This window comes from Carassius carassius, chromosome 28 (genome assembly GCF_963082965.1).
Source record: "Carassius carassius chromosome 28, fCarCar2.1, whole genome shotgun sequence".
NCBI classification, from domain to species: Eukaryota; Metazoa; Chordata; class Actinopteri; order Cypriniformes; family Cyprinidae; genus Carassius; species Carassius carassius.
Window position 1 is genome coordinate 9,346,565 of NC_081782.1, and position 13,123 is coordinate 9,359,687.

General features: G+C 39.8%; 1 protein-coding gene across 11 annotated transcripts in view; it reads left to right on the forward strand.

The window, feature by feature from the left end:
- Positions 1-13,123, forward strand: part of msi2b (musashi RNA-binding protein 2b) — a 277,421-nt gene that overhangs the window by 241,974 nt on the left and 22,324 nt on the right. For 5 of the 11 annotated variants that reach the window (XM_059514191.1, XM_059514189.1, XM_059514190.1 and 2 more), the window contains one exon: positions 9,048-9,170. The exons of 3 other annotated variants lie outside the window; for them this stretch is intronic. In XM_059514191.1, the coding sequence (XP_059370174.1) occupies positions 9,048-9,170 (123 nt within the window). The remainder of the gene's footprint in view (positions 1-9,047; positions 9,171-13,123) is intronic. 3 more of the 11 variants (XM_059514192.1, XM_059514195.1, XM_059514197.1) reach the window with 1 other exon arrangement.

A 13,123-nucleotide genomic window follows, 5' to 3' on the forward strand; every position in this document is an offset into this window, starting at 1 on the left:
CTTCCTTTCTCATCTGGAGTTGAACTTTAGATCCTGAATTAAGATCCTGTTTGACGAGCACATGGCATTACACATTTCTGTATTTAACTAATGGGCTGGTTTCATCACTGGACATACATCAATACGACATTCAGAGCGGTGACTTTGCACTATACATTCCCTGTTGTATCCTTAGGCAGTAACTTGCGTTTTCTTAGCTAAAGCCTTACCAGTAATATTTATGCAGCGGTGTCAGCCTGTTATTTTACTCTATTTGTTATGTGCACCAGAATTGATATATATTTTTCTCTGCTGCTCATTACCGCCTTGAAAAATGTCTTTCTTTTGAGTGGTTGTAGGTTTTATTGCCTCGTGTAAAGTGGCGTCTTCTCTGAACTACCTCCCCTGGTGCAGCTTCTTCCCCTGGGTACAGTTACATTTGTCTTCCTCCAACCCCTCCATCCCCCATTTTCCCACTCAGAGGACTGTGCTTTGTGTAGATTAAGCATAATATGTAAACCAGGTAAGAAGTGTTGTATGCAAAAATTTTATAACTAGCCTAGCTTGTAAGATAGATATGCACTTTGCTTTTGTTATGTATCCTTTGCTGATCATTTGTGATGTATAATACCCAACCGTACTGCTGTTTTGTGATGCTATTCAGAAAGCCCTCCTGGCCTATTTTATACAAGCCTGAGATGATGGATGTACTTGAGAAATCTGGTCATGCTTTCTGCCTCCAGAAATTGCTCTATAAGATGCACTATTAGTCAGACACAGCTTCACACCTTGTATGTGATGCTCCCTGTGGCCGTTCATATATTCCAGTGTTCTTCCTTTCAATGTGATTCTCAGATCAATGAAAATTGCTTGTGTATTTAACCTCTGTTCATGAATGAACCATAGTACATTCTTACAACCACCAGAGTGCATAGAAAAATAGTCTTAATCTACATGTTTTCTTATAAACTTGCAGTACTTCCGTATAAGATGCCTTTTTTTAATGCCATGTTATTATTTAAAATCATGTTATATTATGCTCCCAGTGGATGGTGGGGTTTTCTAGCTGGTGTTTTATGTTCTATGTACATGTATGTTTCAAGGCAGTTGCAGGATAGTTCTGTGTGGTTGATAGGTATTTGATAGGGGGTTCTGAGTTATTATTTTTATACATCAACCTATGAAAAAAGTATGTTTTTTACAAATGTGGGCGTGATATAAGGTATCGTTCCTATTCCTGAACAGTGTTCAAATAAGTGTTTGTTTCAGCGCTCATGCTCCTGGATGACAGCAGTGTAATTGTTCTGTAGCCGCACTGAATGTGTTAAGCGGTGGCTTCCGCCATGCACACCTCATTGAAATAATCACAGCTAAATTCACATCTCTCCGCCACAAACGGCCGAACCCCTGCAGCCAGCATTGACCCATGATTCTCACACCTGTAATTCCCAAAGCCACAGACTCCTTCACCGTCAGCACCCTCATTAGTCGTAGATTCGAGCAGGAGGGCATAATACGGAGGTGTTTTCTGCTGGCGAACGCCACTCGGGCTTGTGCATTTAGAAGCCTCATTGCCCAAGCTCCCGGCAGTCTTTGATAGCTCTGCAGAAAGGCCCTTTTGAAAGTAATACAAGTCAAGGGCTTCTACTAGAGAAGCATGACTCACCTCTCGTTTGCCAGATGAAAAGATGGTCTGCGAGATTGCTCTTTTCTTTTATCCACCTTTTTTTCCTAAGATGCTCATTTTAGCACTCGTGTTTCTAATTCATTTCTCTCTTGAATGTCTTTTATAATGGCTACATCAACTAATAGTGCATTTTGAGTGCGTTTGAAAAGCAAGGGCACGGTTCCTGTTCTTTGATCCATTTTCATCAGGGGTTTAAATGATGTTCTGATACATTCAATATCAAATTCATCAGATGTATTGCCATTTCTGTCTTAATGTTAGCAGCCCCACTAATCTCATTTAATGGCCATTATGACTTAAAATCATGATCAACCGTGTCTAATTATTTAATGTCTTTGACTCACAGATTCAGCAAAGAAAACAAACGATGCGCAGTCCAAACTGGAGCGTCTCCAGAGGACTGCTGGCAAGAACAAACAGGCATTAGCGATTATAAAATAAAAATTGTGCATTCGTAAAATGTACAGAGAAGACTTCAGGAGGCAGAGAAGTGAGGGGACAGGAGGAAGAAATAGCAAGGGAGAGAGAGGGGACAAGTGAGGACGGCATCTCCTCCAGGGCTTCGGGGTGGAACAGATGTGTCCTTGTCCCTCCTCCAGGCCAGTCCGGCCTAGCTGAGCACGGCCACTGACAGAGCAAACGGGCTGGAAAAATGGGTAAAAGTGGAAAGCTAAATATTGGCGTTATGTCCTCGGTAATAGAGAGGCCATGAAATTGATTTGATTCTGCCAAGCTGTTCCTGGGGGATAACACTCACCCCTCCACCCCAAACTCCCCCTCCCTTGCCCTGCCGACCCTCTTCACGAACAAAGCAATGGAGAGATATGTGAATTAACATTCTTAATTTGCGGTTTCTGAGTAGGTAATTTGTTGCCAAAACTTTCTAGATCTCTAGCACACAGGCATCCAAATGTAATATTGACATCAGCCAAATGAATGTAGGGTGGAGAGGTACCCACTCAGAAAAAAAAAAAAAAAGATGAGTTAAGCAGCACCACAATTAATACCAGTATTGACGGGACGCAGCGGGGAGCGAGCGTACACCATTTTCTGAAAGATGTTTTACTCGTGTCAAGAGCCACTTTTGTTCTGAAGAGGCCGATTAGTGGGACTAAAACTAATATTTACAGGAAGTGAAATACAGCCTCTCAGATGAGACCAAAAGTATCGCAGTTTGATGTTGTAGAATTAACTAACAGGATAGTTCAACTAAAATTTTAACAATTCTGACATAATTTACTCGCCCTCCTGTAATCCCAAACCTTTGTAGCATACTTTTTTCTGTGATATGTAGAAAGAAGATATTTTGAATGCCAGTGGGGTCCAAACAACTTGAGGAAGAATAAATTATTTAGGGGTGAACTATTCTTTTAAGTCACATTTCACTCTAAAAAAGTAATACATTAATCATTATTAGCCTAAAGAGCTTTGACCAGAAATCCTTTATTTTGATTGCAATAATACCGATGAATTTGCTTGGTTAGTGCTGTGATTGTGTGTGTTTATTAGAGGATTGTGTTAGCTGAGCAACATGCTAACATAAGAGGCTCTTATGCACAGAGCTGCTTGTGTGCTGCCTATGTAGAAATTAAATGTGCCATTTTATTTTTTTTATATGTATTTTTTTAATTAGTAACTTTTCATATAAAGTATTTTCTTGAAACATTTGCATAACTTGTTTGAAATATAAATATTTACTGTGATTTATAGTATGAAAAAAAAAACACTTCCATTGAAAAATGTTGGGTCAGGAATATATATTTATATTTTATCTTAATTTTTCTTAATGCTGTTGTTTTAAGCTTTCTTTTTATCAAAGAATCATAAAATAGTTGTAAAATTGTAAAAACATAAAATTACCTTTTTTTTCTGGTCAAATAGTGGAGGAGACTTCCTTTAAATACATGAAAAAAAAAACTTGCAAACCCTAGACATTTCAACTGTTGTGTATTTTCCAAAATGTCTCATTACAAGATGTGCATTAATTGTACAATGTTACTCTCAACACTCTTTATAAGCAATGTAAAGCTCCACATATTTTCACACATATGCATATGTCTTTGCATTGTGATTGTCAGGTTGTCTCATACATGCAGCCTATCCAGGATTTCTGCATGTTCTTTCAGAAATGCTGTGAAAACACATTGTCAGAGGCGACGGTGACGCTCTTAAAGGAAAATGCCACAGAATTTTTCATATTCGACTATGTTCTTCCCTCAGCTAGGCGAGTTGATATGTACCTCTCCTGTCTCAGTAGCCTTTTTTCCACTGTCGGGCCAGTGCGAGTCAGTGCTTTAAACGGGCCGGGTGGGGCTAACAGCCTTGGACCTGTAGCACCGAGGCCAAAATAGCACTGCGTGTCCACCGTCGGGCCAGAAGCTCCACTGTGCTTCACCAAAACCCGCCCTTTACATGCCTCTCAGGAACAATGTCATGCAACCCCATCATTTCACCAACAAAGAGAAGTTATCAGAAAACTAATAAGAAATAAGTCACTGGAACTAGCTCAATCACAAAACGAACATGATCAAAGCGGCCGTTTGTTTACATGGTTTAAGTATTTAAATCCAAAAGCATCAATGTTTTACTATAATAAGTGACACATTGATCATAATGAATTAATTTATCAGGATTGAAAAGTCCTTAGTCAATAAAGCATTAAGAACATAACCTGCTTATTCAGTCAAGTCGGTTTTTGTTTATTTGTAGTCACATACATCACATTTAGAAAGAATGATAATATCTGTATTTTTTTATAAAAGCTCCCAAACAAAAAAACATATTTTAATGACATAGGCTACGCGGAGCTAAAATCTCGTTTATGAATAGCGTGCATAGTCTTTTGTATGGTGATTATAATCCACATCGGATCAAGTTATTTCCAAAACTCGCTGCTGAATGAAAGTGATTTTTAAACAACTTATTTTTAAAAGTTTTTTAGCTTAGCTTTATGAAATGATCCACTGCGCTGATGCTTTCCAGACGCTGAGAAATTCCACCTTTGTTCATAACCTACGCTGGGCCGCTTTGGCCCAAGGTTTTCATCGGGCCAAAAAAACGGTGGAGGAAGGAAGCACCGGCGAGGCACGATCAAGCACCGGAAGTGACAGTGGAAATGCGACTGGCCCTTGCACGCACTAGCAAGCCCGCTTTTGGCCCGACAGTGGAAACACGGCTATTCACTGTAGCACACAATGCCACTATGAAGAGCACATGACAGCACTTCGACCTCGGCGCAGTAATATCATCACTCCTCAGATTGGTTGTATTGACGGAAGTTAGAGGGAGATGAAGAGGGGGAGGGGGAGTTTTAAGGAGTGATGATATTACTGCAGCGAGGTCGAAGTGCTGCAATGTGCTCTTCCGCCATACATTATAGTGATAATTTTTATCCGCTTAGGAAATCGCCACTGTTTATTTTGTGTCACCATACTTACTCATGTAACTACTCATGTAACCGTCTTTAAATAGGGAAAACATGGAAGTGTTTTGGTAGCTTCTAAATTCATCTCTGTTTGTATCATAAGGAATGAACGGTGCTAATCTAAACACTAGCATAGTGGCGCCGCACGCTACAGCAATTGAGTGCATGCACCGAGACAGGGGAGGTATGTATCACCTCGACTAAGTTGAGGGAAGAACATAGTGGAATATGGAAAAACGGTGGCGTTTTCCTTTAACTGGAAGCAACTGTTTCTTTTCAAATAAGAATCGTCAATCGATAGGGACTAGAAAATACATTGTTGGCTGAAATATTTAACACTTGCTGCTATATAGGCTGTACTTTCATCTATCTGGATGTTAAGTGCTCATTCCCATTGTTCAATGCTACAGCTAATCTTGTCCTAAAGACTTCTTTTTGATTAGGCATTAGCAGCACATGAAAGGTTATTAAGGCCACTAATATGAGGGTTTGGAGGGCGTCTGTGCTGAAGAATAGGAGGGAACCCGTAAGAGACAGGGCTAATTACCATCCATCCTTCTATGTGAACCCAACCATCTGCCAGTGTCACCCACTTATTGTCTATTGGCTTTCAATCATGAACGGACCGCTGCAGCCAAAGATGTGTGTTTTAATTAGAGAGCAGCTCTATAATTATATTTATATTATAATAATGACTTTGACAAAGCGTTTGAGTGGATGTCCTTCATTGTTCACTAAAATGATAATATTTAATTATGATGTTTGAACACTGCAGATTTGAGCAAGCTGAGTGGTTCTCTGTCTCTTTGACATGCACACGTGGGCACGCCACCACACACACACTTGTGTGCTCTCGCATACTAGCTCTCTTTTTCGAACATGCACAAATACAGAAGAGACAAGTTCTTGCCGTGTACAATAGTGCAGCAGCACTCATTTGCTTTGTTTCTATTCTTGTATTCTTGAAAATATACATTTTCTATCTTTTTTTTTAAAATGCTGCCTCCTAGGATACCTCCTATGATTATTTTATCGTTATTCCTGTCTTCCATCAATGATTTACTATTTGTGCCATTAGCTTTGCAACATTCTAACATCAAACTCTATTGGAATCACTTGTGAATTGCTTTTGGTGTTGCTAATTGAGTTTCTGCCCATGTAGAGGATTCCAAATCAGTCAGTTATGAGATGATGATTAGAATGCAGCCTCAGAAGGCAGCTCGCTATTTAGGCAATGAGGCAGCTCACTAGGCTTTGGAACAGAGCTATTGATGTTAGTGGAAGCCAATGGCTTGTAAACATGAATCTTGGACTCTGCATTCAATGTATTCACCTACAGTTGGTTTACTCTCTTTCGCGCATGTGCATCACGTCCCCTCCGTCACTGCTGTGCCATACCTGTTTCCTTTCCCCTGTGTAACGCACGCTTAAAGTGTATTAAAGGGCACTTGGAAGCGAACAATTAATCCCTGATGCCTAATCTCGTAATAACAACATAAAGAGCCACTAAACCGGGAAGGAGATGAAGACACTTTCATCCAGCCCTTCTCACAAATCACGGCCTCCGTGCAGCACCCAGGGTCGGTGTGGCTGTAGCATCAGTTCACACTGCCTGGAGACCAAATTATCCTCTTGATTGATTGAGTTTCAAGGCATAAACCGGAGGACGATTCGCCTGCTCTGCTTTACGATGCTCCGTCTCTGTCTCGCTCCCTCGTTCTCCTGCCCAAACACGAGCGGCAGCACAGAGATAAGTGACATAAGTGGACTACAAAGTGTCGGGAGCATGGAGCCATTTCCATATCGCCTTTGTGCTGCCGATGCTGGTCATGGTTGGAGTTAACCCTATAGTGTTGCGCTGGATCATCTTTCTCGCTCTTGCCGGATTTCTCTCTGCCTTTATGGAATTCGAGCTGCGGTTTCTGAATCGCCCCCTGGTCTCGTGTCTCTTTTCAGCTCTTGTTATACCGTGAATTTGTGATTTGTGAGGTGTTATGGAAGCTGGAACTGCATGAGTTGAACATTCTCAGTTGCTTGATGAATGAGTGTTTGGTGTGTTGTAATGCTCAAGACAAAATAAAACTAAAATGACAAATTTGACTGAAAATACACAGGCAAATGGACAGTGTAGGTTATATGGCAATGAAAACACACATTTTTTTTCCCTTTTTTTTGCCTTGAAATACTTTTAATTTTCATTGAAAATTCACATATTTTTTCTAAAATGTATATATTTTTTGTACTGTCATTATAGCCATAGTTTATTTACTGTTTAAACCTTTGGGTTTAGTGAGATTTTTTTTTTATGTTTGGGCTACATAAAAAATAAAATAAAAAATAATGACATTATATTGTAAAATATTATTTTAAGAAAAAAAAGTTTTCTATTAGATTTTTATTTTTTTGTGTTATTTATTCCTGTTATGGCAAGGCTGAATTTTCAGCAGCCATTGCTCCAGTCTTCAATGTAAAATGATCCTTCAGACATTATCTTAATATTTAATGTATCTTTTGGTTAATAAAAGTATTAATTTTTTTCCAAAGAAAATAAATAAAAGAAATCTTATCTGACCCCAAACTTTTGAATAGTAGTATATAATTCATTTTAAATAAATAATCATGATAATTACTTAATTCTTTTCTTTATAGGATGTACTGTATTATATATGAATGCATTAAAGAATACCTTTGCATAGACTGGTATCAAGTAAAGTTTTACTGACTAGACTTTTCATATGGCACTGATGACAAAACATATCAACAGGACATTGATATAATGTGTCATATATAGCTTACAATCCCTATTTAATTCATACCAACAAATAAAGGGATTTTATTATCATTATTATTATTTTTAAATCTAAAGGTTTTTATTTTATTTTAACAAATGTTAGTCCATTGAATAACTGTGAACTGCAGTGTTATATTTCCACCATTAAAGCATTCTAGTCCCTTTACATTTCACATGATAGCCGAAATCTTATTAGTTTATCTCAGTAACTTGACTGCACAAGCTCAGTAGCATATCCGAAAGTCTGATCCATGGCCCTCCCGCTGTGTGCTCTAAACAGATAAGCTAAAAAGCACGTGGTCACCCATGCAGAAATACCCCGAGTACATTAGGGCCACTGCAGTCTCCTCCGCACTCTGAAGACGCCCACAGTACACAGTGCATTACAGCAGCCTGCAGAACCTGCACAGACACTGCAGCAACTTTGAGTCAGTAATGTTGTGAGGTAGCTTGATCCTGCTTTTTTTCTAATTTATCCTCTCCTCTCATTTTTCCCTCTCCTTTTTTACCCTCTCCTCTCCTCCCTTCACTACTCCCCATTTCCACCCTGTTCCTTCTCTTTCCTATTCTTTTGTCCGCTTGTGTCTGTGCCTACCTTTTTTTGTTTTCATACCTATTTTCTCTTTTTTACTATCTTCTCCTCTCATAACTTCACACTCTCACATTTTTTGCCCTGTTCTGTTTTATTTTCCTCTGTTCTATCCTCTCCTTACATCCTTTTGCTAATGCCCATTTTCTGCCTTTTCCCTCTCTTCTCTGCTTCCTTTTTCTGCCCTGTTCCATATTTTTGTTCTAACCTCTCCTTTTTCCATCCCTTTTTGTGTTGTTTCTCCCTCACCTCCATTTCCTCACTTTTTGCCTTGTTTCCTATTTTTTCTCCTTTCTCCTACTCTGTTCTCATGCCTATTCGTGAATTTTTTTTTTACTCCACTTGCAATTCCACACTGTTCCCACACCTGTTCTTCTTTTATTTTCACTTTTCCTCATTTTACACCCGTTTCCCTGTTTTTTTTAACTATCTTCTCCTCTTATTCCTTCTCTACTCCCTTTTCTGCTCTGTTCCTCTCCTCTCATTTTCCATCCTGCTATCCTCTCATTCCCTCTCCATGCGTCTCCTCCACTTTCCTCTCCTCTTTCCTCACCCCCCCCACACCCCCACCCCACAGGCTTCCCGGCAACAGCATACAGTCCAGTAGCAGCGGCGGCAGCAGTGGCGGCAGCGCGTGGCTCAGGTAGGGGGGCCCGTGGAAGAGGCGGCTACGCAGCATACCCTCAGAGCACAGGGCCAGGTAAACGCTCTGGCCATAGATCTGTGTGACTGCTGCTCTCTCCATGCTGCTCTTAACTAGCCGCCTCTGTCCTCTCTCACACACTCACACATACACACAGTCTGTAGTTAGAAGGACAGGACTCAAGGCTCCTGCCTGCTTCCCCTCCTTTCCTGTTGTAGATGTGATTTAGAAGTCGATTGTCTGAGACCAGCTTTTCCCCCGTTTTCTTAATTTAGTTAAAGTCAGTATTATTGTCGGTGGAACTGGTAACAGATCAGGGCAAGGGACGGCTTCCGCTCACACAGCCATTTGTACTTTACTGTAGCTGCTGTAATTGTTTCGCTACCCCCCACCCACACACACACACACGCGCGCTAAACAAATTACACATGGACTTACACAAATGAGCCTTTTCATTTCTCTTGGTTTGTCAGTTTTCACATTTAATCGCTGGCGCTCTCTGCCATTGATGCCTTCCTCTGTCATTCGGAACAAACTTGGTTCACCTTTGACTTAAAAAAAAAAAAAAAGTGCACACATTAAAAGTTCACTTGTTCCACTGTGGTTATTGATCCAGAGGTTGGATAGCTTAATCTATCAATCTGACTTTGTCTGTAAGACACAAGGATAAATAAATAAACAGCAGGAAGGAACAGCCCTCGGCCTTCTAGCTGACGTCTGCCCTTTAGCACAATGGGAAATGATGGCCTTGACTAATTTGCCATCAAATAGGGAAGCCATAGTAGGTGCAAAGTTTATTTACACACATTCACACTGATATGTTGTCCAAGCACATAAAAAAATCAAACATACACTTTTTTGCTCACGCGCATGCGTTTACTGCATATTTTGACTCGAGTTCGCTCCATTGACACCTGCTCTCCGGCAGACAGCTATCCACCCCTGTGTAATTGGCAGACAGGCGTAAAAGTGGCTCGGCGCACGGTTTGAAGGAACGCAGTCGACAGAGCGTGAGCCAATCAGTCATGCCTCTCCACCCAATCAGACGTGTTTGATTCTGATTAGCATTCTGCTAAAGAAACCAACTTAGCCTGAAAAAAAAAAACAGCTCTCTGCATCTCATTGCTGTTTAATGTGTGTGAATTACGCCAGGCTTGTTTGGAGCAGGCTCTGAGTTTAAAACGAGAGCTACATGAGAAATGACTCTCAGGCGATGGCGTCTCCAGAGTTTTAAACAGCTCGTGGTCATAGTTGTCAGCTCAAAGAAGTCATACTCAAGGCTGGCATTGTGAAATTCAGATCCAGTGAGCTTAATTTTCATTTGAACATTGAAAACTTGGGTTATACTGTGTGTTTTGGAGAGGAATGTGATTAGGTAAGGTCTTGGCCCACTGGACCAAGTTTATTAGGCCAGAGTAGTTATTTTAGCACCCTCCTACCCCCCATGGCTAGCGTCTTAAGCTTATGGTGCAGTTGCACTCTTTTGTGACTGATGGAGTCGCTCCATGGTTGCGTTGTGACAGAAGTGAGAAAGCCATTGAGACAGAGCACTGACATTTAAGGATGACCTTTTCCGAGAACCTCATCATCTATTACCCAACTGATCTTCATTGCGCAGCACAATTTATGCACCCCTGCTGTGCATACATTTGCTGCTAGGCGAAGGATGAGATGTGTTTGCGTGCCGACTGTCAGTCAGTTAACTCCTGCGCAAACCTGCCGGCAAGGGTACGGTGAAAGTCAGGCTCCGCTCTGACAGACGAGCTGTCGCACTCCGTTCTGCGAGGTACTCTGGTGAAATGGTGACGCCACAGACAGCTTTTTCAGATCTTCTTCATCACTGCATTATCTCCGTCATTCACCCGAGGGCTGTTGCACTTCCTCCACCTAATTGATGCAATAATTTAAGTATTTAAAACAGAGGTTCTCAACCTAGGGGTCACATTTCTACAGTATGTGGTTCACCAGAGATTCAGGTAAGGTCAAAGAAATTTAATATAATATGATTAGTACTGTCAATCGATAAAAAAATGATTCACTCATTTTTCTGAAATTAGTTGTGAATAATCCCACCTAACATTAAAGTTTTTAAATATACTTTTATATTGCAGTAATTTCACATTCTATCTTCAAATTAATGTACAATGTATAAACAACACAAAGACAGTGTATTATTTTATATTTGTTTAATGGCATCTTTTTTTTTGTTTTGTTTTTTGACTGAAGAACAGTATCAATGACACCAATACTGATTTCTCTATAAACCCCCCCCCCCCACCCCTATATTTAACCATTGACTATAGCCATTCAACATTACAGTATAGTTGAGAGCTATCAATTTAACAATTTATTACACTTAAAAAAATAACTTCTAATTTGAATTAACATAAACCCATTATAATAAATGTCATATTTACCTGTGCCATTCAGCAGAAATACACAGAAATTTAAGTTATCAAACACTAAATTCTAAATAAAATATAGATGAATCCTTAAAACTATAAATGTTATTTTCTTCCTCTTTGTTTTTTCCAGAAATATTAAAACATTCATATACAGCAATTATTTAAAATGGAAACCTTCTAAAATATATATAAATGTCAGTTTTGATCAATTTATTACAAGACAAAGAATAAAAATCATGTAAAATTAAATAGTAATATATTTACTGTCGAAAAAAAATCCTTAAGTGTGTAGCTTTAAGTCTGTTATGTGGGTGAATTGTGGTCTCAAGAATTATGAAATAAAAAAGGGCTGTGACCTAAAGATTGAGAACCCCTGATTTAAATCAGGATATTCCACTAGATCTGAGTCATCCATAGCAACAACTTTTTATTATTTATTGTCATTAAGGTAATAAAAAGTGAAAGTGAAAGTGAGTGAAAGTGAAGTGACATTCAGCCAAGTATGGTGACCCATACTCAGAATTTGTGCTCTGCATTTAACCCATCCGAAATGCACACACACAGAGCAGTGAACACACACACACTGTGAGCACACACCCGGAGCAGTGGGCAGCCATTTATGCTGCGGCGCCCGGGGAGCAGTTGGGGGTTCGATGCCTTGCTCAAGGGCACCTAAGTCGTGGTATTGAAGGTTGAGAGAGAACTGTACATGCACTCCCCCCACCCACAATTCCTGCCGGCCCGGGACTCGAACTCACAACCTTTCGATTGGGAGTCCGACTCTCTAACCATTAGGCCACAACTCCTAAAATGAATGAGACATACTTTAGCTAGGCTAAATGGTGTGTGTAATTTGAGTGGTTTTCGTTGGTTACTGACTGGGCCTCTCTGTATGAGTTTGGCCCATGAAACAGATCATCACTTGTTAGTGATTGATCATTATGCTACAGTTAACAAGGACAGATCAGCAGACATTTTTTATGGTCTGGAAGCCTGTTAATTTATTACAAGCTACTTTTCAGATTGGTTTAGCATTTTAAACTGAATGTGATTTGTTAAATGGACATAAATTCACTTAAAGCCAGAACATTCTGCAGAAGCTCATGAAATGGCATGTATCTGCACCCCAGATTTCACCTAGTACTTGAAAATGGCATGCTAACTTTTCATTTGTATATCAACGATCATAAAAACAACCACAAACCAACCCTGCTGTTGTGTTGGTTTTGTAGGATGCTGGGCCGATAGTCATGTTTCTGTTATTTCTCTCTTGTTTGGTTTGGTCCTGCTGAGAGCCAGTGTGTGTAAGTCAGAGACAGCACCAGTTGACTTCCTCTCTCCACACTGTCCTCTGGTCACACTCCAATAGAAGGTTTGTCCCTGCTCCTGTACTTCCCTCTTCCCTTCTTTATCTTTCAATCTTTTTCTGTTCTGTCATTTATGTATTCTTTTTCTTGGGTTTCAGTATTATTTTTATTATTATTATCTTTTTCGGATCTGTTTATCATATAGTGCAATCTGTAGTGCTTGAAGGCATAGTTCATAAAAAGTTTATATTTACTCACCCTCATGTTATTCTTTCAGATGAATACAAAAAGGAAAAAT